Raw genomic sequence first — 25288 nt, 5'->3', positions numbered from 1 at the left:
CTGCCCCCTACAGTACAGGGAGGTACTACATGTTCTGTACTCTTTACCTCTGCCAGGGTTAGCTGCTCCTTTGAACACCAGGTGAGGGCGGCTCCATGTTACTTTTTTTTAGGACATTGTGTATTCGGTACAAAACCCTGAAGAAGCTCCTGTCCTCTACATAGACCAGCATTTCCCAACCAGGGTGCCTCCAGCTGTTGCAAAACTACAACTCCCAGCATGCCCGGACAGCCGAAGGCTGTCCGGGCATGCTGGGAGTTGTAGTTTTGCAACAGCTGGAGACACCCTGGATGGGAAACACTGACATACAGTGATTTACAGCTCCCAGTAGATCTTTCTTACTTTTATATGTAAGGATTTGCTTTATCTGTATTAGTTATCTACTTATTTTTCTTTTATTTTCACTTTTTCCTATTTTTGGATGACATTTTGGTGGCTTCAGAACCAATTACCAGGTTTCCATAGAGTTATGGTCTCAACATACAATGGTCTCAACATACAATATTAATTGGTTCCAGGACGACCATTGTAACTTGAGGGACCACTGTACTTTAAGGGAAAGGCAAAGACTGTATTTTACCCCACAAACTGCTGCTAAGGTTAGCTGTCATTTTTATCTTGGTACTTACTGGCATTGTCCTGCAGTCAGACTAAAAGGACTTTGTAGCCTTTTTTATTATATCATGGCGAGCTAATTAGTCCTTGGCATGCATTGGCATACAATAATCTGTGGGGGATCTGTGTCATAGCATCTATCCAGCCATAACAGCAGTTTGTGTGTCTTTAATAAATTCATTGTAACTGATAAGTATAGTTTCCACTGACACTACGTATTACAGAGTCACATTGACAGCAGTTACTTTTAGGGTATGTTCACACTGCGTAATTCCCGGGGAATTCCGCACAGTGAACATTAACATCAATGTGAATAGGTCTTCCGCAAGACCAGTTCACACAGAGAAATTTCCGTACAAAGAAAGAACGTCACAAACTTCTCGGCTCGGCAGTTGATGACTTTATCCTGCATAAATTAGTTCAGCTTTCAGGTGCTCCGGTGGGCTGGAAAAGGTGGATACAGTCCTAGGAAAGAGTCTCCAGCTCACCGGAGCACCTGAAAGCTGAACTAATTTATGCAGGATAAGTCATCAACTGCCGAGCCGAGAAGTTCGTGACGAATCGAATTTACTGTAAATTCGCTCATCTCCATTTCAGATAGCTGCATTCTTTTATAGACACTCTGTCGCTAACAAATCTACATTCTCTTACATTTGCAACAGAGTGATTGTAAAATGTGATTTTTCTGTTTAAATAGTTTCTCTGAGGATCTAAAGGGGTATTCCAGGCAAAAACATTTTATCACCTATCCCGGGGGGCCCACAGTCCCGGAAATCCGGAGGTTTCCAAAACTAGAGATTCAGCACCCGCAGAAGGGAGATCGTGAGAGGTCTCAGTAGCGGGCCCCACACGATCAGACATCTTATCCCCTATCCTTTGAATAGGGGATAAAATGTTTTTGCCTGGAATACCCCTTTAAATTAAAAATGGAGCAAGTAGTTATATATATAACAATGTATAACATTTTAAAGGGAACCAATCATCAGATTTTACCCTATATAATGCTTGGCAAAGCGTTATATAGGGTAAAATTGTTGTCCTCACCATTCCCGGGGGATGCTCCTGCCCCCAGGGATGGTGAAGATATGAAGTTATAAACTAGTCACCGCCGGCGCCGTAAGTAGTCACCTGAACGGGGAGATCATCGCATCTACTCCCGTTCTTCGGCCGGCAGAGACGCCCCCTCCGCTTGATTGATGGGCCGCGTCATTGTTTCGCTCACTGAACAGACGGAGCAGAGTGATGACGCGGCCCGTCAATCATGCAGAGGGGGCGTCGTTCCCGGCCGAAGAACAGGAGTAGGGGAGAAGATCTCCCCGCCCAGGTGACTACTTACGGCGGTGGCGGTGACTAGTTTATAACTTCATATCTTCACCATCCCTGGGGGCAGGAGCGTCCCCCGGGAATGGCGAAAATAAAGATTTTACCCTATATAACGCTTTGCAAAGCGTTAAATAGGATAAAATCTGATGATTGATTCCCTTTAAAGAATGCTGTATTGGAGGTGATGTGAAAAGCAACATACTATAAAAATAGTCTATATTGAATGACATTCACAGACCAGCAAAGTTAAAGCACCTAAAAACTGAAGATTTACATTTAGAATGCTGAAACATTTAAAGGGGTATTCCAGGAAAACTTTTTTTATATATATCAACTGGCTCCAGAAAGTTAAACAGATTTGTAAATTACTTCTATTAAAAAATCTTAATCCTTTCAGTACTTATGAGCTTCTGAATTTAAGGTTGTTCTTTTCTGTCTAAGTAATCTCTGCTGACACGTGTCTCGGGAACCGCACAGTTTAGAAGCAAATTCCCATAGCAAATCTCTTCTAAACTGGGCGGTTCCCGAGACACGTGTCATCAGAGATTACTTAGACAGAAAAAAACAACCTAAACTTCAGAAGCTCATAAGTACTGAAAGGATTAAGATTTTTTAATAGAAGTAATTTACAAATCTGTTTCACTTTCTGGAGCCAGTTGATATTTAAAAAAAAAAAAGTTTTTTCCTGGATAACCCCTTTAACCAGCATTTTAGCAATTTTGATTTACAATGAAGGCATTTATTGAGATTCAATGTATTTTTCTAGTTTCTCGTTGTCTATTATTTACAATATATTTGCTATACATTACAATTTATTATGTGAACAGCTAGCCCTAAATAAAAATCAGGAAGAAAAATCTCAGTGTTGAATGAAATGTAGTAAATGAAAAAGTGCCCAATGTGCTGCTACATTGACAGTTCATTAGCGCTACTCTTGTAGATATACCAACACCTAATAAACACCTGCCCCAAAGTCTTAAGGTGGAAAAGAAACCAAGGCTGTCCGCAAACCAAGGCTGCCATTTAGCATTTACCCGACAGACCTATGGACATCATGATTTTTCCTGCACAAGACTTCACTGGCCATACACATAAAGCTGTTGTGAGGTATCCATATACATAAAGCTTGTCATACACTTGAGATACCCATTTCTGTTGGCATGCAGACTTGTGGCTCCAGAGGGCAACTTTAACTCAATGAGAAAAGGGTAAGCCAGTCACACCTTTTTGCAAAAGGTAAAAATTAGTCATTTAAAAGGGGTCATAAACCTTATTAGGTTTAGTCAATTTTCAGGATAAGCGCGTGTGTGTCCATGAGAGGAAGCACTATCTCAAGGTCGTTATATAACACATACAAGGCATTTGTTTTTGATTTATCAGATTTCTGCTCTTTAGGCTTCATCTTTAAATTTCAGCTGTCCCTAAACTTGTGGGTTGAGAATAGTCTCTCTGATGGCTCCAATATACCAAGGTTTCTATGTCCCTGTATACTCCCTTCTCTTTTCTCTGCCCTTTTGCTTTCCATAAACTTGCATTGGCAGCACATGACTAGATCCCTCAGTAAGCTGCTAGCCATTCTTGTAAACACAAGAGAAAATTTAGCTATTTCTCACAGTAAGTAAAAGTTTTGCAAGGTGTGGGGGGGGGGGGGGTTCTTTATAAGATAAGATAAAAGCATTTTTTTTACTAGTTTATGCAAAGCTTGTTGAAACAACAGTGACAATTGAATGGTTAGCTAAGAGACAAGTGAGAAAAAGGAAACAGTTTAGTCATATGCAAATCCTTGCTTATCTGCAATCATGACATGACAGTATCTACAAATCGGTAATTCAGAAGTTCCTATATTGTGCACCCACTAAATATCATCCAAAGCACTCATTTGTGGGTCAGAGTTAAATATACTGCATGTGGTAGTGATCCTACTTAAATAGAGGCTCTCTTATATGTACTCTTCAAAAGGGAATATATTATTCTAGATTGTATTTTGCCTATTAGAGACAGAATTTTTTAGAACCATCAGAATTCCTGCCGCACCGAAAGAAGAAAACATGAATAAATATATAATAATAATGATAAAAATAGTTCACTTACTTTTCTCAACATGTCATTCTGTTCCACATTATGAATCTTCTCAGGGTTAATTTCTCCTTTTAAGGTGTACTCAAAAAACTTCCCACTGACATTGACAAGGAGTGTTGTGAACGCCCTCTGTTCAGGAGAGCAGCTGATGGCTTTTTCGTAGGTGCTGCTGGAAGGGGTGCCATACCTTAAAATGACCCCAACAATAAGACCTAATAAGAAGAACAGAATTCTGTCAAAGCCTCTCTTCTACCACTAAAATAATCGTAGTCAGGGATAACAGTGTACTATGGCAACACTTTGTGATGGGCGATATTCAACCCCCCCCCCCCCCCCCCCCGCCCCTCCGGATGGCTTTGTATCCTCAATCGCCAGCATACAGCAATCCCCAGTCCACAGTGGGCACTCTGACATCAAACAGTTTTCTAAAGTATATCACTTACAGCATAATGCAACGTGTTTCCGAGGTTACCAACAACCACCTCCTTTGTTAGTAACTTTTGAAACGCGTTGCATTATGCTGTAAGTAATATACTTAGAGAACTGTTTGATGTCAGAGTGCCCACTGTGGACTGGGGATTGCTGGGTATTGCCGACTGAGGGTACAAAGCCATCTTTAGGGGGGTACAGTGTAGAGTTATCTCTACATCCCCCCATAGTATAGTAAGTGAATATCACCCCACACAAAGTGTTGCCATAGTACACTGTTATACCACTTTTTTCTTCTTTCTGATATGTATTAGGATCAGATTACTCTATGTGAACTGGGAACATCCTAGCGCCCTCCACAGATGTGGGTACTGCCTGCATTAAAGGAAAAGGTATCGCCACCTATTTTTTTGTTTAATTTGTGTTACAATTATTTTAAATCTTAAACACTATTTCTTAACACGTCAACTGTGTTGCTCCAATGTAACAAAAAAAAAAACAAATAAGACTCATTTCACAGAAAATTGGAATATGTGCTCATTTAAAACATAACATTTATTAACTATGCAATAAAATAAAGTGTCCTCAAATACCACAAAATTAATGTGACACAAGCCAAAAAAGCCCCATAACCAGAGGCTAAATCATGGGCTATCCGATTAATGCCCCTTGGTAAATTACAGTACAGCCTTTACAAGTATTGTCCTATATATCAGTGTGTTGTAAACACCTAGATAACAGAAAGTCCCGACACGCTCCCCCCTCCCCCCCCCCGTATTTTAGATAATCAACAATGCGAGGGGTTCATCAGGAACAACAATTAGGAAAAAACAGGCTTAACCACACGATATGGCAATAAAGCAAAAGTAACTAATTGTCAAAGTAATGTTGGGTCGGTTCGATTAGGGACCGCTCACTCAGACGTCAGATGAACCGACAACCGCTGTGGAGGGATCCAGGATAGTGGCCTTCCCTCCCCCCACAGCGGCAGGCTAAAAATAAGATTCATCATATCTACTGTGACCCTCTGCGATCACTAGTAATCAACCAGGAAAGCGAGCAGAACTTTTTTCTGTACATGTCTCTACGAAGACTCACCACCAATAATGTGATCACTCTGTCCAAAGTCTATACAGTAAAGCTGACATGAGAGTTGCAGAAAAACGAGAAATGCCAGGCTGTTATCTGTGCGATTCAACTGCTATGGTGAATGCTGCAATATTTTAGAATTTTTATATAGATAGTAAGAAAAATATTATGTTCATAATTAAAGGGGTTGTCCCTTAAACATTTTATTTAAAGAGCACCTATACCTAAATAAACTATCCTAAACTAACTTAGGCTATGTTCCCTAACTACACCTAACACACCCTCCTTAAAAAAATGTTTAGAGCTTTAAAAAGTTCTGTATCTTACCTATGTCCTTGCTCACAGAGTGAGCTGCCGGAAGGAAGATGTGGGCGGGACATCACAGAACCCTGCTCGCGGGGCGGGAGGTCTGAACTTCCTCCATAGCCCTGTCACCTGTCTCCAGCCGGCCTGCTGGCCACGTCCGCTGCTGCCACCAGTCTGATTAGCAGGCAGGGAGCATGCTGTGCTGGTCACATGTCCTGGCTGCAGTCAGATTTCGGACTCATGCCAGGCCAGCAGCATGAATACGATATGTAGTGGCCAGGACATGTAGGGAGACCCCTAGTGGTGGGTTTTCCCAAGTTAAAATAACCATAAAAATTGAAATTAAAATTTTAATAACAACATATTTAGAAAGTTATTAGAAATAGATTTCTCTTTAACATATAACATTTTTTTGTAATGATAGGTCCCCTTTAATCAATGTGCCAAGGCTGCATAATAAAAAAAAAAAAGCTCAGTACATGGTCTCTGCTATGCTGCACTTTATAGAGCTGAAGACGGCACGTCATAACACCGTTAAGCAAACGCTCTACCACAGTCAATGAATGGCTAAGCAGGAATGTGAAGTGCCATCTGCAACTCTGGGAAGTGTAGCGTGGTGGAAACTAGATGCCAATAATTGAGGCCACGAGTGAGGGGAGTTGTAGCTTTTTTTTGTTTTCTTATGCCGCCTGGCCACATTGATTAAATCAAAATTTTCAATGGATAACCCCTTTTAAAAACAGAAGTTAACTGTCATTTTCTGATTTTCTTTTGAACAGACCCAATTTACTAACTGTCTAACTAAAAGCCCTGTTATGTCATAAGAGCTGTAGATTGTTATGTCATACAGGTTTGAAGTTTCACAATAGATGGACTGCCACATATATAATGTATATGAGCACTGGAAGCAGGGGGTCAAGTCCTGGGAAAAAAAGTATAGGAACTCACACAAGATTTTTCACTCAAGGGCTGGTCCTGCAGGACTCCTGCTAATGGGAACAGTGTTCCTGCTGTGGAAAAAGTGCAGGAACTCCGTTCCCATGCGTTCCTGCAGGACTTGAGCCCTGAATGGAAGCACATGCTAAATAATATATGGGAAGTATTGATAGTTCTATAGTGAAACACCTGGTAACATTCTGAGCAATGAAATTACATGAATGAAGTGAATGCAAAGTGAACCTTCACCCAGGTCTTGGATTTATACTTTAAACACAAGTACAATTATAATACACATGTAGAATTCCTTAATCAGGCCCTGGGCCTGACAACTACCTGTGGAGAAAGGCTGGAAACAGAGCGCACTAATACCAGAGTCTACAAGGGAGCAAAGGAAAGAGTTAAAGGAGATCCGCAGCAGTAAATACCGGTACCTTTGGGATGACCCTCACTAAGAGGTCTTCAACGCTGCATCTCTGTCCTCTGCCTCTCCTAAAGAGATACATGGAAGGGTGTGTCGGCCACGGAGTCAATGATGCGGATAGTGGATAAGGGGATACGTTATATACCACTGCAGATCTCCTTTAATTCATCTAGCTCAGTGTTTCCCAAACGCGGTCCTCAAGCACCCCCAACAGGTCATGTTTTCTGGATTTCCTTGGTCTTTCACAGGTAATATAATTATGGTCAGTGAATCAGGCATCACCCCAGTTATATCACCTGTGAAAGACTAAGGAAATCCTGAAAACATGACCTGTTGGGGGTGCTTGAGGACTGCGTTTGGGAAACCCTGATCTAGCTCATCTTATTACAGTATTCTTATGAAAGACCAGTGGGTGTAAAATGCCTCCCTTTATCAATGTGCATTAGGGCTGCACAAAATATTGCATTCAAATCGCGATTTTTGCGATAAAACGATTTCACCCTATGAAAAAACATGTGATTATGCAGCAAAACAGTGAGCCACATGCTGAAGGTGCCGGGCTGTGCCCCACTGAAGCAGACAAGCAGATTTAACACTGGAGAAGAGCCAGTCACCGGCAGCTGTAGACTCAGCTCACGAGAGGCACGGCCTGGCCCCTCCAGCCCACGTCTTTCTATCTCTTCTCCCAGCAGTTCTAAGCACTGGGAGGAGGTGCCTTAACCCCACCTCGGCTGGCCGCCGTTTATACATGGCACAGCAGTGGAGCGGGGGTCTGTGAAGCAAGCTCAGGAGCTGAGCTCGCTTCATATTGGCTAATGCCGGACATCACCGATCCGGGTGATGCCTGGTATTAACCCTTTAGACGCCGTGATCAACGTTGATCGCAACGTCTAAAATGTCGAAAACAAGTGCCGGTAGCTCAGTGCCGTGGGTCCTGATCAGCTGAGAGGACGGGCGGAGGTTCCCTATCTGCCTCTGGCTCATCCGATCAGCGCTCCAATAATGCAGGCCTCAGCAGTATGTAGTAGTAGTAGTAGTAGTAGTAGTAGTAGTAGTATAGAGCGCCGATAACACTGATCAGTGCTGTTCCATAGACATCTGTGTGTCTCCAGCATGCACGTACAGCTTTTGGCGGTCTGGGAATGCTGGGAGCTGTAGTTTTGCAACAACTGGAGACACACTGTGTGAAAACTGCTCCATGGGGATTTTAAAAAAAAAAATAAAAAAATTGTGAAAAAAAAATGTAAAAAAATAAAGAGGCAATAAATGTGAATAAGCCCCTCCCCTAAATCCCCCCATTTTTCAAATAAAACAGATGTCCGAACTATTAAAATATATCGTTAATGAAACCGCGCGGTCAAAGGAAATGGGAGGGATTTTACCATATGTTTATTTTATGGCATATGGAAATCACAATATTTACCTCCGTAATCGTAATTGCACACTTTCCCCAAATTGTGCATCCCTAATCTGTATTAACCCCCCCAAAATAAAACAAAAACTAGAACATGTGACATGTCAACTTTAGCCCAAATCCTTCACTTCTAAAGCTGAGTCACATTTTCTCGTTCCTGTGTTTTTCACCAGTTCTATGAGCAATAGTGCGTTCCACTCAAATAGCTTAACACTCAGCTTAACTACATCACATTAAATATTTACATCTGCTCAAGTCCCTAAAAATTTCTATACAGCTGCAGAGAATGATCAATGCAAAGGCAATTAAAATACACAGACATTTTCATCTACTCAAAGGGGACCTGCTAAAAGTTCACTTGATATACTGTATCTTGTTTCTGGCACATTGTATACAGTGTATTTGAAAACCAAACCAGATTGCTTGGCTTTTTATTTTCAGCTATGTGGCAAGTATGGCCGGCTGTAGATTACTACATAGGTGTCCATAGTACTCGTGTACAGCTTTACTCAAAGGGGAACTCCGGCCCTAAGACATCTTATCCCCTATCCAAAGGAGATTGCAGGGGGTCCCCAGCGGCGAAACCCCCTCATTGGGGATATGTCTTAGGGTCAAAGGACCCCTTCAAGAAAGCAGAAACGTTAATCCATATCTAACCAGTTCCAAATAAACTTTCAGCAATACAGAGTCTAACCAACAGATGTGATGAGTGATGTTCTGGCCTCATCCACCCCACTTGGTGGTTACTATCCGGCAATATACTAGAAGAAACTAATAAAAAGATAGTGCTTAAAACGTAACTTAATTAGTGTTTCATAAAAAACACCCAAAAATGTGAGCTCGTTACCATTAAAAATAGTTATGACAGGCTTACTGTGAACCTGAGCATGTTACAACTTAGTCAGTCCTATATAGGACAATATTACTCCAATACTCGCGCCTATATTGGACTAATTTGTAACATCAGCATTTGCAATTCCTGAGTATGACCTGCTCAGGTTCACAGTAAGCCTGTCAACTATTTTTAATGGTGACGAGCTCACAATTTTTGGTGTTTTTAATGAAATGCTAATTAAAAGTTACGTTTTATTATTTTCTTCTAGCAATACAGAGTCTGCCAGGGAAAAGGCCATTCCAAGGGTATCAATCCTTAAAAAGGAATCTGTCATCAGTATCACCCACACTAACCTGTTACAGGCTTGTAGTGGAGGTGACACTGATGACACCTTCCGTTTCCCGCCTCTGCTTAATTATATGGAAATTACCTAATTGGTGCACGGGGCTTTCCCAAACCCTCCTTGCACAGTTATGTCTGAAGACCCCCTCCTCCTGTGCTGAGCTCCTGCAGAGTGGAGCTCAATTCTGCAGCCTAGAAGGCCAAGCACAGGGAAGAAGGGGTTAATCTGTAGGGAGGCTTACTCTATAAAATAAAAAATAAAAAGTGTGCTGATTGCCCAATCTTAATCAATTAAAAAAAAAAAGTGAATGAAATTTCACTTCAACAAATGGAAAACTAGACTAAACAAGCCAAAATGTTCAAGTTGCTGCTCATAGACAACAGTTGCTGGTAGGCTCCGTGAGAATAGAGGCAGCGATGCAAAGAAGGAAAGAAAAAGATCCATTTATTTTTTTTGTAGTAAACAGAATGGAAATAAAACAAGACATCCAGACATACTGTTTAATGTAAAGTATTCAAAGACTTCTAAGGCAAATGTATATAAGGTTTCTATCTGGATATTTACTGTATTGGAGATTTTTACGCTATAGAACTTCAACAGGAAACCACAAAAAATTTGTAAGGGGACGTTCACACATACAGGATTCTGCGCAGGCTTGATGCACAGGATTTGTAACTGCAGATTAGAATACAGTGACCCCCCCCCGACAATCATTTCAAGATACGATGGCCATCGCATGTTGAAGAGAGCCTCAACATGATGCTTTTGTATGTCGGCTATCCGGCAGCGCAGACTGCTTCAGCTGCCACCGGATAGCCGTTTACGGTGCCCCGTGTAGTCCACTGATGATCACTTACCTGTCCTCGGGGCTCCGGCGCGTCCTCTTCGGGATCCCAGCATTGTGCATTGTTGGCTCTCTCCATCGTCGTCATCACGTCACTGCGCACACCGTCCCGTCATCCAATAGGAGCGGCGTGCGTAGTGACATGATGGCGGCGATGGAGAGCAAGGATGCCGGGGAAACAGAGGCCTTGCCGGAGCATCAGGGACACCCCGGGGATGCGGCAACAGCGATGGAAGGTGACATCCAGGGCAGCAGTGACACGCGAGTACAACCTTTAATACCAGTGGTCTTCAACCTGCGGACCTTCAGATGTTGCAAAACTACAACTCCCAGCATGCCCGGACAGCCGTTGGCTGTCCGGGCATGCTGGGTGTTGTAGTTTTGCAACATCTGGAGGTCCGCAGGTTGAAGACCATTGTCCTATACTTTACATTGCACGGATCCCTCAACATACGATGGTTTCAACAAATGATGGTCCATTTGGAACAGATTACCATCGTATGTTGAGGGACCACTGTATGTGCTCAGCCATTTAGTTTACATTGAAATCAGCAGCAGAAAATCCTACGCATCAAATCTTCGCAGGATACTCTACGTGTAAACACACCTTAAATGTTATAATAGAATGGCAAGTGTATGCAAATATAGTGTAGGCTCGGACTGTAAGTCCTCATGAGCATGGCCCTCCTTTGGATAGGGGATAAGATGTCTCAGGGCCGGAGTACCCCTTTTAAAATACTATGTCATTTACAATAGCTAAAACTTCGCTCCTGAGGAGTGATTATGTGTGATTTACAGAACAACTTCTCTTCTCAGAGTCTTCCGCAGTGGGTGCGATTATAGGCCATAGAGGCGCAGGGACATCTGCCCGGGGAATACTTGCTTATGATTTACACACCACGTGGGGAATTTATGAAGCTTCTTTTTTCCAGATTCCAAGTATTGTTTCAGGACATGAAAAATTAGGGCTGTGACTAACTATTATTTTCAAAATAGATTAGTTGGCCAATTATTGTTTTGGATTAATCGACTAATCAAATTAAAATAACCATAGTGGAGAAGACAACTATTTGGAAGTTAGATTAGTTAATTAAAGGGGTAGTCCAGAGGTGAAAAACTTATCCCCTATCCTAAGGATAGGGGATAAGTTGGAGATCGCTGGGGGTCCGACCGCTGGGGCCCCCTGCGATCTCTCTGTACGGGGGCCAGGCTCTCCGGCCAGATAACGGGTGTCGACCCCTGCACGAAGCAGCGGCTGACACACACCCTCAATACATCGCTATGGCAGAGCCGGAGATTGCCAAAGGCAGCACTCCGGCTCTGCCATAGAGTTGTATTGAGGGGGCGTGTCGGACGCCGCTTAGTGCGGGGGTCGACACGCCCCCTTCACGCAGGCTGTCGGGCCCCGTACAGGAGATCGCGGGGGGCCCCAGCGGTCGGACCCCCCGCGATCTGCAACTTATCCCCTATCCTCAGGATAGGGGATAAGTTGTTCACCACTTGTTCACTACTGGATTACTCCTTTAATGAGGGGAGGGAATCAGACTGAAGGTCTTCTGTGTGTTTTAGGTAAGGGATGCATTGTGTTTTAAAGGGGTATTCCAGGCAAAAATATTTTATCCCCTATCCAAAGGATAGTGGATAAGATGTCTGATCGCGGGGGGCCCGCTGCTGAGACCCCCTGCAATCTCCCTGTAGCACCCGCATTCTATGCGGGTGCTGAATCTCCTGAATCACTCTGAAACCTCCAGGTTTCCAGGACTGGGGACGTGACGTGACATTCATGTCTGTGGGAGGGGGCGTGACGGCCATCACGCCCCAAGTCCCGGAAACCCGGTGGTTTCCGAAACTAGTGACGCAGTCCCCGCATAGGGTGCTACAGGGAGATCGCAGGGGTCTCAGCAGCGGCGGGCCCTCCACGATCAGACATCTTTTCCCCTATCCTTTGGATAGGGGATAAAATGTTTTTGCCCGGAATACCCCTTTAAAGAAGAGTTTGTGGGGTCGGCTAGATGCTGAGCTTTGCTTGAGAGGAGAAGCTTTTTATTATATTTAAACAGGTATAATAATTATTTAACATATAAAGGGTTCTACCCCCTCAATGTTTCTTTCCTGTGGCCAGATAGGAGGGGCAGCACAATCCTTGGTTGTCTATCCTACATGCCCCCAGAAGCCTATTTAGTGAAGAGGGGCCAGCACCCAATCTTCTATTCCTGCATCTTCTCTCTGCAACTATTACCAGTCTGATCTTTAGCACAGAGCCTGACAACCGGGGACGATAGCTGCAGGAAGCAGAAGATGCTGGGCCCCCTCTTCACTAAACAGACTGCCGAGGACCACAATTGCATATATACATAGTGATAATCGCTATGTGTATGTGAACTTTAGAAATTGGCCGACCAACTAATCAACCAACCGATTAATCGATTATGAGAATAGTTGACAACTATTTTCATAATCGATTAGTTGTTTCAGCACTAGACAAAATGATAGTGAACATCATCTTCCGCTGTAAAACAGGTTGGTGGTGGTTACAAGGGGTAAAAACTCATGACAGGTTCCCTTTAAAAGGGGTTTGCCCACCACAAAACATTTATGATTCATTAATTAAATATACCATCAAAATTATTTTACACCGTATTATATTCTAAAAAGATCCAGATTTGCAGCCAATCAATACAACTGACCCTCATATGTTCAGCTGATTTAAATGGGTTTTCTTTAAAGTGTATATATATTATTGTTAGGGCATATAGATGTCATAGAGCTGCCCCCCCCCCCTTATAAACTAACATGTCTATGCATTGCACAGTTGGCTATTCATCTTAAGATAAGGGTCCAACGGGGTCCATCTGCATTGTATTTTACGCTGCAGATGCGCCGACGGAAGTCAGAGAGGCAGCAGGGTGAGCTGGGTAGCTCTGTGTGTCCGCTCATAGTGCACTGTGCCTGCTGTCAGCACTTCCACCAGATGCTGCTATTGAAGCCAAACCTGCAGCAGTCCCTGGATGGCCATGCTGACATTCTTAAGACCGTTGGATAACTGTTAGGTTATAAAAACAAACTGTATACCATATTTCCTAAAGCTCATGATGGTTTCTCAACTTATCTGAAAGAGTTTTTTAATTCTTTAGCCAAGAGCCAAGGAAGCGGAGCTGAGCTGCTCAAGTGCCATGACCTGGCATGCCTCACCTCTTAGCCTCTCCTTGACTGACTTACAGGGCTACATTAATCAATGAGCGGATGAGAGGTGAGGGTGAGTGAGGTGGTGTGCTATCCTGTTGTACTTGAGCAGCTTGGCACCAGCTCCTCGACACTTGACTGAGAAATAAAAAGGCAATTTTTAAGTTTGGCAACCACCATGCCAGGAAAGGTACAATTTACTTTCATACCCTAACAGCTATCCAACAGGAGGGTTGTCCTTAACATCAATTGTAATTATTTAAACGTGTTAAGCCCCTTCAATTGCAGCACTATAGAAGCTCCAATAGCAGATTCAGTTAGAGAGAAATATAGATTTTTTAACAGATTTATAAATAACTACATATTTGTTTCACACTTATCTAGATCAACTAACCAACACGTCAAATGTTCCTACAGACAACCCCAAGAACTATGCTTACCTCTGTGATCCTGCACTGATTCCCCACAGCCAGAGTGCCTACCAGTGGCTGATTGTGGGATTGCAGAGGTAAGTATCAGTTATTTTAATGCTTGTGGGGCCTTTATAAAAAAATAAATAAAATACAGTTGCATGCTTGGCTCTAAGATGCTGTTAGTCCAGATAATTAGACCTGCAGCTGGGCCAAGACTTAAGGCTGTGATATGGACTCAGAAATGCCCCCATATTACACTTGTGTGAAACAAGCCAAGGGGCAAATATGCTCCTTTGCGCCACAGAGGCGGGGGGCCAGCTCTCTAAGCTTTCCTGCCTTCGTCCCTTCTGCTGTCATATGCCCACCCACCTCTATATGCATATTCAGAGCAGTCATGTCCTAATGACGCGAAAGCCTATGCCCATGTGAGCGCAGACTATACAAGTAGACAGGAGAACTACTTTGCAGGCTTGTTTTCTCATGGGAGCATTGCTTGTCCTATGAAACCTCCTACATCACCTTGGCTGTCTCTCAAAGGAGAAAGATCACCACCTCGGAGCCATGAAAAAGGTGTCTCGCCAATGATTTATAGGAGAATTTACCATGAAACAGCTATCCATAGTAGGGGTGGTGGGGGATATCGGCGCTGGCCAAGATCGGACACGTCCGGGTGAGTAAAAGATTTTTTATTCAAATGCAACGCGTTTCAACGGACTTAGGCGGCACTAAGTGCGGTGAAACACGTTGCATTTGAATAAAAAATCTTTTACTCACCAGACGTGTCCAATCTTGGCCAGTGCCGATATCCGCCACCGCCCTTTGGAAGTCCTCACCTGTCGAATATTGCCTAGGTCGGGGAGGCTGCAGACCAGATATACTCTCTCATCCACGCAGACCATTGTTGTGTGTGAGTCCACACAACCGCCTTTGGTAAGGGTGTTTTACTAGGGATCGACCGATATCTATTTTTTAGGGCCGATACCGATAATCTGTGAAGGTTAGGGCCGTTAGCCGATAACTTATACCGATATTCCGGTATAAATTATCGGCTATTTATCCCCGCGACACCGCTGCAGATCATTGATTTAAAGCAGGCGCTTTAAATCAATTAACTGCAGCAGCTTTTGCGGTGCCATAGGCCGCCGCCCGCTTCTCTCCCTCTGCCTGTCCGTGGGTCCTCCTGAGTCCTATCACCGCCACTGCCCACCCCCCACCGCACTGCGCCCCCCACCGCACTGCCCTGGCCCCATTGCCTCCCCCATCCCCAGTTTTATAACTACCTGTTCCCGGGGTCCACTCTACATCCGGCTCCGGTGGCGTCCTCCTGAGCTGTCACTGTGCGCACTGACTGTGCCGTTGCGTCACTCGTCATTGCGCACAGCGTAACGCAGGACGCAGCAGTAGCGTGGACCCCGGGAACAGGTAATTATAAAACCGGGAATGGGGGAGGCAATGGGGCCGGTGCGGTGGGGGGTGCGACGCGGGGCGGTGGGGGGTGCGACGCGTGGCGGTGGATCGGTTCAGGGCGGTCGCGGTGCGGTGGTGGCGGTGCATTATCAGCAAGGTAATTGCCGATAACGCTCAAAATCGTGAATATCGGCCAAACTGATAATCGGTCGATCCCTATTTTTTACCACTGGTTTTATTTTGTTGATAGTCCTTTGTTAAATGGGTACTCCAGTGGAAAACTTTTTTTTTTTTTTTTTTAAATCAACTGGTGACAGAAAGTCAAACAGATTTGTAAATTACTTCTATTAAAAAAATCTTAATCCTTCCAGTACTTATCAGCTGCTGAATAATACAGAGGAAATTATTTTCTTTTTGGAACACAGTGCTCTCTGCTGACATCTCTGTCTATAGCAGCATATGTTTGCTATGGGGATTTTCTCCTACTCTCGACAGTTCTTAAAATGGACAGAGATGTCAGCAGAGAGCACTGTGGTCATGATGTCGGCAGATAGCTCTGTGTTCCAAAAAGAGAAGAATTTCCTCTGTAGTATTTGGCAGCCAATAAGTACTGGAAGGATTAGGATTTTTTTAATAGAAGTAATTTACAAATCTGTAACTTTCTGGCATCAGTTGATTTAAAAAAAAAGGGGTATTTTATTTTAAAGGGGTATTCCGGGCAAAAACATCTTATCCCCTATCGAAAGGATAGGGGATAAGATGTCTGATCGCGGGGGGCCCGCTGCTGAGACCCCCCGTGATCTCTCTGCAGCATCCTGCATTTCTCTGCGGAAGCCCGCGTCTGAAGTTTCGGAAACCGCTGGGCTTCCGAGACGGGGAATTGACGTCACGCCACGCCCCCTCCATTCATGTCTATGGGAGGGGGAGTTGCGGCCATTACGCCCCCTCTCATAGAAATGAATGGAGGGGGCGTGGCGTGACATCACATCCCCGTCTCGGAAGCACGGCGGTTTCCGAAACTTCAGACACAGCTACGCATAGAATTTCGATAGGGGATAAGATGTTTTTGCCTGGAATATCCCTTTAAGGTTCAAGTCTCTTTAAAGAGGTTATCCCCTTATTCTTTGAGGACAGAAGAAGCATGCATAGAAGTGTGAAATGGCCAGCGTTGCCTCTGAGCGCTTTGGCACATCTCAAGATGCCTCCCTGTGACCCCGGACTTCTGGATCCAAAGACACATATCCAGCAGTGAGTTCAAGCTATCATTTTCTTGTATTTAGTTATTCCCTTATTATGTCTATATGTCCGGGTTACTGCAATACAATAATAAACCTTAACTTACCTTTTTCCACTCCCCTGATGCTGCTGGAATCATTCCCCCATCCTCCAGCCCTGGTCGTCTTCTTCCCGCTTTTAGGGCCCAACACACCCCACTGTGCTCAGCTAATCAATGGCGGCAGCGATGTCCGCCTCAACAGTGATGGGCTGAGCGGCAGCGGTATGTAACTGGCCAGGCCTTCCTCCTGGTGCTTCAGCCCGATACATCACACTGCCACATCATTCTCTGCTGTTGTAGGAGCTGTGGCTGAATCTAGTCTCTGAGCTTAATCCCCACCCCTTAAAGATACCATCACCTTTGAGCAGTCCCTACAGCCTACATCACCATAACTCTGTCCTGTATACATATTGTTATTAGGACATAAAGAATGAGATGTGTTTACAGAATGTTGCACAATACCACATGCTCACAGGCATTGAGCACAGAGATAGTCTTCTGTGTATTCTGTGTAGAGCAATGTTCTGCAGCAGCACTGGCCGGCGAGGAGTGCCCTGTGAGTGAGTGTGGGAGGACTGTGAGGCATAACTGAGAAACCATCGCATTCTGGAACTAAACTGCTCAAACAGGAAGCTTTGGGATTATCTGACAAATTACAGAACAAAAAAACACTTTTGGTTGTGTCTTAACTGGGGCAGATAGAAAAGCAAAGCGATATGCTTCTGCCAATTGTATATTATATCTGAACCTGATGATGGAGTACCTCTTTAAAGGGTACCTCTCATCAAAAAAACTTTTGATATATTATAGATTAATGTATGCAGAATAACTTTACAATTGCATGTTATTAAAAAATATGATTCTTTCTATTTAATTTTCCACTTTGAGGTAATGACCACTAGGGGTCTCCCTACCAGTCCGGCAGCAAGCATTTCAGACTCATGCTGGAGTCCTAAGCACTACGAGCTGCCAGTCTGCTTTGTTCACAAAGGAGAACACTCAGAGCTGCCAGCCTGCTTTCTTCACCGCCTGTTTGGCTGTGAACAAAGCAGGCTGGCAGCTCTGAGTGTTTAGGACTCCAGCATGAGTCAGAAATGCTTGCTGACAGGACTGATCGGGAAAAATACAATAGAAAGAAGCATATTTTTCATTAACATGCTAATGGAAAGTTATTCAACATACATTAATCTAAAATATATCAAAAGTTTATTTGATGAGAGGTACCCTTTAAATGGGCACTGTCACTCAAACTTTTGACAAGTCTCTGACATGTTTAAAGTCATATTGATAGATCAGGGTCTGAGTATGGCCCCAACCAATCGCAAGAATGAGACAAGAGAAGTTTGTGCTAAGAGCGCTCTTTCAAAGACTGAGATGGTCTCTCAATGTTAGTCGATGGGACCATTAAAGTGGCTTCAAAGACTCAGCCTCATGCTTCTCCCTGTGCTCCTTCTACTCATCAGTGGGGGTTTAAACACTAAGATCCGATCATTTAAAAGTTTTGACATGGCTCTACAACATGTTAAATATTTTTATAAAAAGTGACAGGTACACTTTAAATCTTACTTTGCCAGCATGGTATGATGTATTGATGCTCAGTTTCAACCAACATTTCCTTACCCTTTTATATAGTATTTCCTGATTTCTAAGAGTAAAGCCAAAGCCAACTCTTAGGCTATGTTCACAGCAGAATTTAATTCAGAATTTTCATTCTGCCTGAATTTACTGGACATTAGGGTCAATAGAATTCCGCTGTCCCATTCAGACAAAAACATAAATCCAGTCTTATAATCTTGTGGAATTGCAGGCTGAATCCTATTGAACTCAATGGAGCTTGAATTTTGGCAGAATTCTGTGCTAAGACAACACAGAATTCTACCGAAATTCCGCCACAATTTAGCAAGGTTAGCTGAACGGAATTTGTGCGGAATTGCAGAACTTTCCTTAGAGTGAACCGGTCATCAGATTTTACCCTATTTAACTGTTATAGTAGTTCCCAATGTCCTCTTAAGCTCTACAGCGAGTGTAGAAAAAGAGGTTTGAAAATGTACCGCGCCACATGGTAATGACTTGTTAGTAGTCTTTTTGTAGTGTTCTGCAACCAAATGTAGTCACGGAGCTCCAGTCTGTAATCACTCCCACTCCAGTGTGATTGACAGGCCAAGCACCGCCAACATCACCACTCTGCTCACTGAAGTCTCACAATTCCAATAGTAGCCCAAGGATAGCGTGGCTTCTGAGGCTTATGGGACATTTCTAAACCTTGGGAAACTCAGGAGGACATCAGGACCTATTAAAGAAACCATATCTTACCCTATGTTGCGAAATCTGGTGACAGGTTCCCTAATGACTGTACAAGTTTACAGTTGACCTGCAAATCTGTACAGCCATTTACTAAAATGAAATTAAATCAACACTGAACAGGTTTCTAGTATGGTTACTGACCAGCCTATGTTACCTTATCCTAAAGGCTACCTGTACTTTAAAAAGATAAAAAAAAAAAAAAAAAAGCACTCACACCTAGACTTTCCTTCCCTTATTTGTCTGACCAATGACAGCACAGCACCTACTTCTCTCTGCTATGCCATGACATAGGGCTGTTAAAAGTGCACAGTGCAAGGGGATGATTCACACAGTACTATAGAAGGCATGTGGGGAAAATTGGTTATAAACTGGGTTTCAAGGGGCCATGTGAACATAAAGAAAAGCATCAGCACAGCATGGAAGGACTTACTATAAAGCACTGAACTGCTGCAGCTGATAATGATGATAAGTCTGCAGACTAAAGGGAGGGCGAGAGAGAAATACATACAGGAGACTGCACTGTGTACATACAGCAGGAGGTATTTACACAAGGAACAGCTTCCCAGAACTTTAAAATTGGCAAGAGATAAGATGGAGCCCTTGATTTACTTTGTGTGTTCCATACTGGTCACTCTGCAGCTTGAGATAAAATTCTAACATGCAGTAGACATCAGTTTCAGACACCTAGTGGCCAAACATTTAGAAGGATTGGGCATGTTGGACTACAACTAATCTTTTTTTTTTCTTAAGGAGATAAGGTGTTTCGAAGTATTTTACCTGCCCTCTCTGTTTAGAAAAAGCAGAGCATTCGTGTGAATGGGGTTAAGGAGAGCAATAACTATTAAAAGTGTATGGGCGCCTTCAGTTTCCTATTACTGCTGTAAAGACCCAGCAGCATCTGCGCATACTTGTCTTGACTGGGACATTTAGCATGAAAAACTAACCAGCTTATATTTTTGTGCTAATTTTTGTACTGTACGGGAGACACGCAGGGATAAGGGGATAATCATCTTACACTGCAGTACTCCTTTAAGTAGTCACCAGGCATGTGGCTTGCTGAAGTAATCATGGCTCCCCGGGCTGTAATCACACCCATTCAGGCTCTAATCACGCCTATCCAGACATGATTGACAGCCTAGCTGTGAGCAATGACATGAGACCCTGACTGAGCTGCTCAATCATACCTAGATGGGCATTATTTGTGCCTGAATGGGCATGGTTACAGCCCCAGGCATCGCGACTTCTTCATCAGCCGCACGTCCAACTGACTACTTGAGCATCATTTACATAGAGCATGTGACATTTATAAAAGTTGTTTTCTCCATATTTATAGGTGTACCAGCAGAGACCCAGGCATGGTAAAACACGTGATATTAAAACACTATTATGTGTTGCCACTCATTATATAGGACCTGTCATCAGATTTTACCCTATGTAACTGTTGGCAGCATGTTATATGAGTCAAAATAAGCTTTCTAACCATATCCTGATGTCCTCAAGGCTGTCCGTGTTTTATTAAAGGGAATATCCGGTTGGAGGGATTTAAAACTATGCCCACTGTGTAGGATATAAAAAAAAATAATAAAATTATCCCCTACTCATCCCCAGTGGTCCTGCGATGTCTCCCGTGTCCTGCAAAAGCGATTCTGTTCTTAAAGGGATACTCCGCCCCAAGACAGCTGCTGCGGCACCCCACTATCATTACTGCACAGAGCACACTCGCTCTGTGCGTAATGACGGGCGATACAGGGGCCGGAAAATTGTGACTTAATGCCCCTTAATGCAAGTTTATGGGAGGGGGCGTGATGGCCACCACACCCCCTCGCATAGACTTGTATTGAGGGGGCGGGCCGCGACATCACGAGAGGCGGAGCCGTGACGTAACTATGCTCTGGCCCCTGTCATTACGCACAGAGCGAGTGTGCTCTGTGCAATAATGATAGTGGGGTGCCACAGCGTAGATCCCGGGGGTCCCCAGCAGCGGGACCCCGGCGATCTGACATCTTATCCCCTATCCTTTGGATAGGGGATAAGATGCTAGGGGCGTAGTACCTCTAAGCTGCAGAGGGACACCTGGGCCCAGGAAGCATTCAGGTCAAGGGTATCATGCTGCAGAGCAAGACAGTATTGGTTGCAACTCCGCTCACTCACCATTCCATCCAAAGATTAATGGACTTCCTCAGGTGGTTCAGCACTGGAGCTCAGACAAAGCGGGCCGCCTCCCTGTGTAGAATATAGAACAGAAAGTGGTAGGTCCAGCTTCCAAGCAGAAGTTCTGTTAAAATTCAAGCTTTAATGTTTCCAATTAAAACATGGTATAGGATCAGAGAGATAAAAATATACACGGCGTGGAAGCTGGACCTACCACTTTTTGTTCTATGTATCACATTGCAGCTCAGTAATTCAGTATGACACATTGGGCCCAGATGCTTTCCGGGCCTGACAGTCATACGGCATCTCAGAAAAACGATTGTATCAGGGGACTGGAGCAGGACACCAGTGGCATGGCAGGAGCACTGGAGGCAAGTAGGGCTTTATTTTTATTTTATTTAATATCCCACACAATGGCCATAGTTCCACATAGACATTCCACTGTGTGAACGTACCCTAATTTGAGGCAGATCCAAGCAGAATTTCCATTTGGACATTCTGCCAGGAATCAGTGTGGAGTGTGTCAGACATATTGTGCTAAGTTTAACATTTAAGACTCCATTTTGCCATCCAAGCCATCTTTATGTGAAGTGTAAACTGCTTCATTCAAAGATCAGCTTTAAAATACACTAAATGGAGTTGATTGAAATAAGCTGACACCAATTCCCACATGTTCCCAATTCTGCAATAACAAAAGGCCGATAATGAAAAAGTTCCAAAACATTCTAAGGGTACGTTCACACATACGCAGGATTTTCTGCTGCAGATTTCAATGTAAACTAAATGACAAAGCACAGCATCTAATCTGCAGTTCCAAATCCTGCGCATTAAATCTGCGCATGATCCTGTACGTGTGAACGTACCCTAAAGGTTACGGCCAGATCTCCCGGTAAATGAGACCAGGTGGCCGCTATCGTCTAACAAAGCCAAAATATATGACTGTTAACATACTGGTACAAGTCACACAGCTCAAATCTGTGTGGTCACTAGTAATTTTCCTGTAGATGGGCACTGCATAGCGCCATCTGCAGGGGAATTTGCACAGTGCTGTCATGGGGGGGGGGGGGGGGGGGTCTTCCTCTGTCATGGGGAGGTCATTTATACCCACTGGTTAAGAAGTCTTCCTCCACTAGGAAACAGCACCCGAAACGAGGTCCAGATAAAGTGCAAGCTACAGGGTCTTTATTGCATCAAGATAGGACAATGCGACGTTTCGGCTAGCAAGCCTTTTTCAAGCATGTTGAGAGAATTGGTTAAGAAGGACGTACCACGGGGTTTACTTTATTGGCAAGAGATCATAAAAGCATCTGGGGACAGGAAGTAAGAGCAGTTCATGGGAACAGAGGACACCAGAAAATGCGATGAGGTAGTAAGCCGTCTCCACCTGCCCCAAAGGGGGGGGGCGCATGCCAAGAAGAGGTCTCTGGGAGACCGAAACAGAAAGGGTCACAGAAAGATACCGGTAACATTATAGTTAGAGGTTATGTATTTTCCTCTTTTCTTTGTTTCTATACACAATAGCTACTTTGTTACATGCAACTGGTAACAACAAGTTAACTTCTTAGATGGTAAGAATCAGAGTTAAGACGTGGATGTCATTAAGGCAATTGAGACAGCAAATAGATCTATTGAATCTCCATTTAGAGATTGTAGTAGGTTTAGAATATATCATCCAACTTTCTTCTGCAGAGAAAGGGGGCATGGCCTATGCATATCAATGCATCAATATTAGTGCACATTTTGCATAGTTGCTGATCCTTCGCTACCTTATTTCTCGTAAATAAAAATATATCCACATAGTTCCTAATAGGAGCTTCTGTCAAATTCAGTACCGTTTTATATATATTCATATATTTATTATGCTCTATCTAAATTGGAGTTCCAGTTGTGTGGGATAAGGCAGATGGACTAGTGTTAACGATTGCGTCACTTAAATCTCCTAATAGTGTTAACGATTGTGTAACTTGTATTTCCTATATCTGAAGAGTAGGGGGGGGGGGGGGGGGGGATGCCCGTTCTGTATTCATCTTGGTATAATATTCTCTCGGGGAGTGATGCCATAGATTTGATTTGGTGACTGATGTGTGTACAACACAGTTACTTGTAGTTACTGTCATTCTGTAGCCTCTATATAGCTACTATCTGCATAAGCTTAGCGTGCGTTTATATATGTTCTATACATTTCTTATTTTACACACATCATATATGTAGTCATTGCGCTTATATATGAAATAATTCTTAAATAATGTTTTATGTGTCATATTGATTAAGGATACATATGTATAACCTTTGTTTTTATATATTCATTTTGTTTATTACTAGGGATGTAAGAAAAAAATCGATTCTCGCGATAATCGCGATTTTTTCATTTGCCGATACAGAATCGATTAAAAATATTTTTGAATCGATTCTTTTAGGGATGTGGAATTTTTATCTGCGGACGCCTGGAACAGCATGTCATGTCCTGGGCATCAGGAGATAAAAGTTCCACATTTGTGGAGCCGGGCAGGCCGGATCTGACACGGCGTCGCTCTGGGTGTATGGAGCGGGCTCCGACTCGTGCCCACTCCGTACTATGCGACCCCCGGCTGATTTCAGTAGCCGGGGGCCGCCGCTAATAGCCAGCATGCGGCAATCGCCGCGGCTGGCTATTAAAGGAGTATCCGGTGCGCACTTTTCTCATGTTATCCCGTCCGGGCTGCAAAATAAAATAAAACGCACTTTCTCTTACCTGCCAACGAGCCCCCGGAGCTCCGGTACAGTCCGGTACAGGTGTTCGGTCCCCGGGCTGTATTCTTCTTACTTCCTGTTAGCCCGGCACGTCACATGGAGCTTCAGCCTATCACTGGCCGCAGCGATGTCCCGCCTCCGCTGGTGATAGGCTGAAGCTCCATGTGACGTGCCGGACTAACAGGAAGTAAGAAGAATACAGCCCGGGGACCCAACACCTGTACCGGAGCTCCGGGGGCTCGTTGGCAGGTAAGATAAAGTGCGTTTTATTTTATTTTGCAGCCCGGACGGGATAACATGAGAAAAGTGAGCACCGGAGTACTAGATCGCCGCTGTCAAAGCTGACAGCGGCGTCTATTGGGATCTATGAATTCTCCCAGGTGGGCGATGTATCGGGCGGGATATATCGCGATGTATCGTCACCTAGACGGTATCGCGATATATCGGGATATATCGAATCGCCACACTGGTATCGCGATTCGAATCGAATCGCCAAATTCTTGGCGATTCACACCCCTATTTATTACTCATAACCAATAAATCTGCATAGTTAAGAATACCTGTGTGTTATTTTATGATATTGCAAAACATACTGCCATAGCGTAAATTAATGAGATTTTAAATATTCCGGGTAAATAGTCATTGCATTATAGATATTTTAGCTATTCATAAGATCACATACATTAAATGCCTGGTGACTGCAGGTCATGATGTCACAATGACGTAATGACCAGAATAGACACAACATTCATATGGGGGTCATCCTGTGGGGGGGGGGGGGGGGGGGGAGAACTAATCCTATATTCAGGGAGTTGTCCACAGGGATGATTTACATATGAATAGTGGGCTAACTGTGTATAATCTCCTCCCACAAATTTAAGGAGGTCCGCACATGGTCCACCATCGTGTGAGATCAATAACACTGACATATTTGGTAGGTCCTACCATAGATCAGATCAATAATACTGACAAGTGAAAGCCCTACTGACATCAATGGAAGTTCCTGATGAGTCTGGGTGTACATGGTAGAATTTCCTCACTGAAAATGAATTATGAACTTCCATTGATGTCAATGGGGCTTTGATTCTACAAGGATTTCTGCCTCAAGTTATGTGTAATGGTGTTTGCATTTTGGAGAAGTAGAGAAATCTAGTGCGTAAAATCTGCTGTGTGAACCCAACATGAAA

The 25288-nt window shown here is 43.7% G+C and overlaps 1 protein-coding gene across 2 annotated transcripts in view; it reads right to left on the bottom strand.

The window, feature by feature from the left end:
- SLC9A7 (solute carrier family 9 member A7) overlaps positions 1-25288 on the bottom strand; it is a 115404-nt gene that overhangs the window by 84661 nt on the left and 5455 nt on the right. For both annotated transcript variants that reach the window (XM_056555865.1, XM_056555866.1), the window contains exon 2: positions 4030-4229. In XM_056555865.1, coding sequence (XP_056411840.1) covers positions 4030-4229 — 200 coding nt within the window. The remainder of the gene's footprint in view (positions 1-4029; positions 4230-25288) is intronic.

The sequence above is a fragment of the Hyla sarda genome, chromosome 2 (genome assembly GCF_029499605.1).
Source record: "Hyla sarda isolate aHylSar1 chromosome 2, aHylSar1.hap1, whole genome shotgun sequence".
In the NCBI taxonomy this organism is placed as follows: domain Eukaryota; kingdom Metazoa; phylum Chordata; class Amphibia; order Anura; family Hylidae; genus Hyla; species Hyla sarda.
This window is presented reverse-complemented; position numbering and strand designations above follow the sequence as displayed.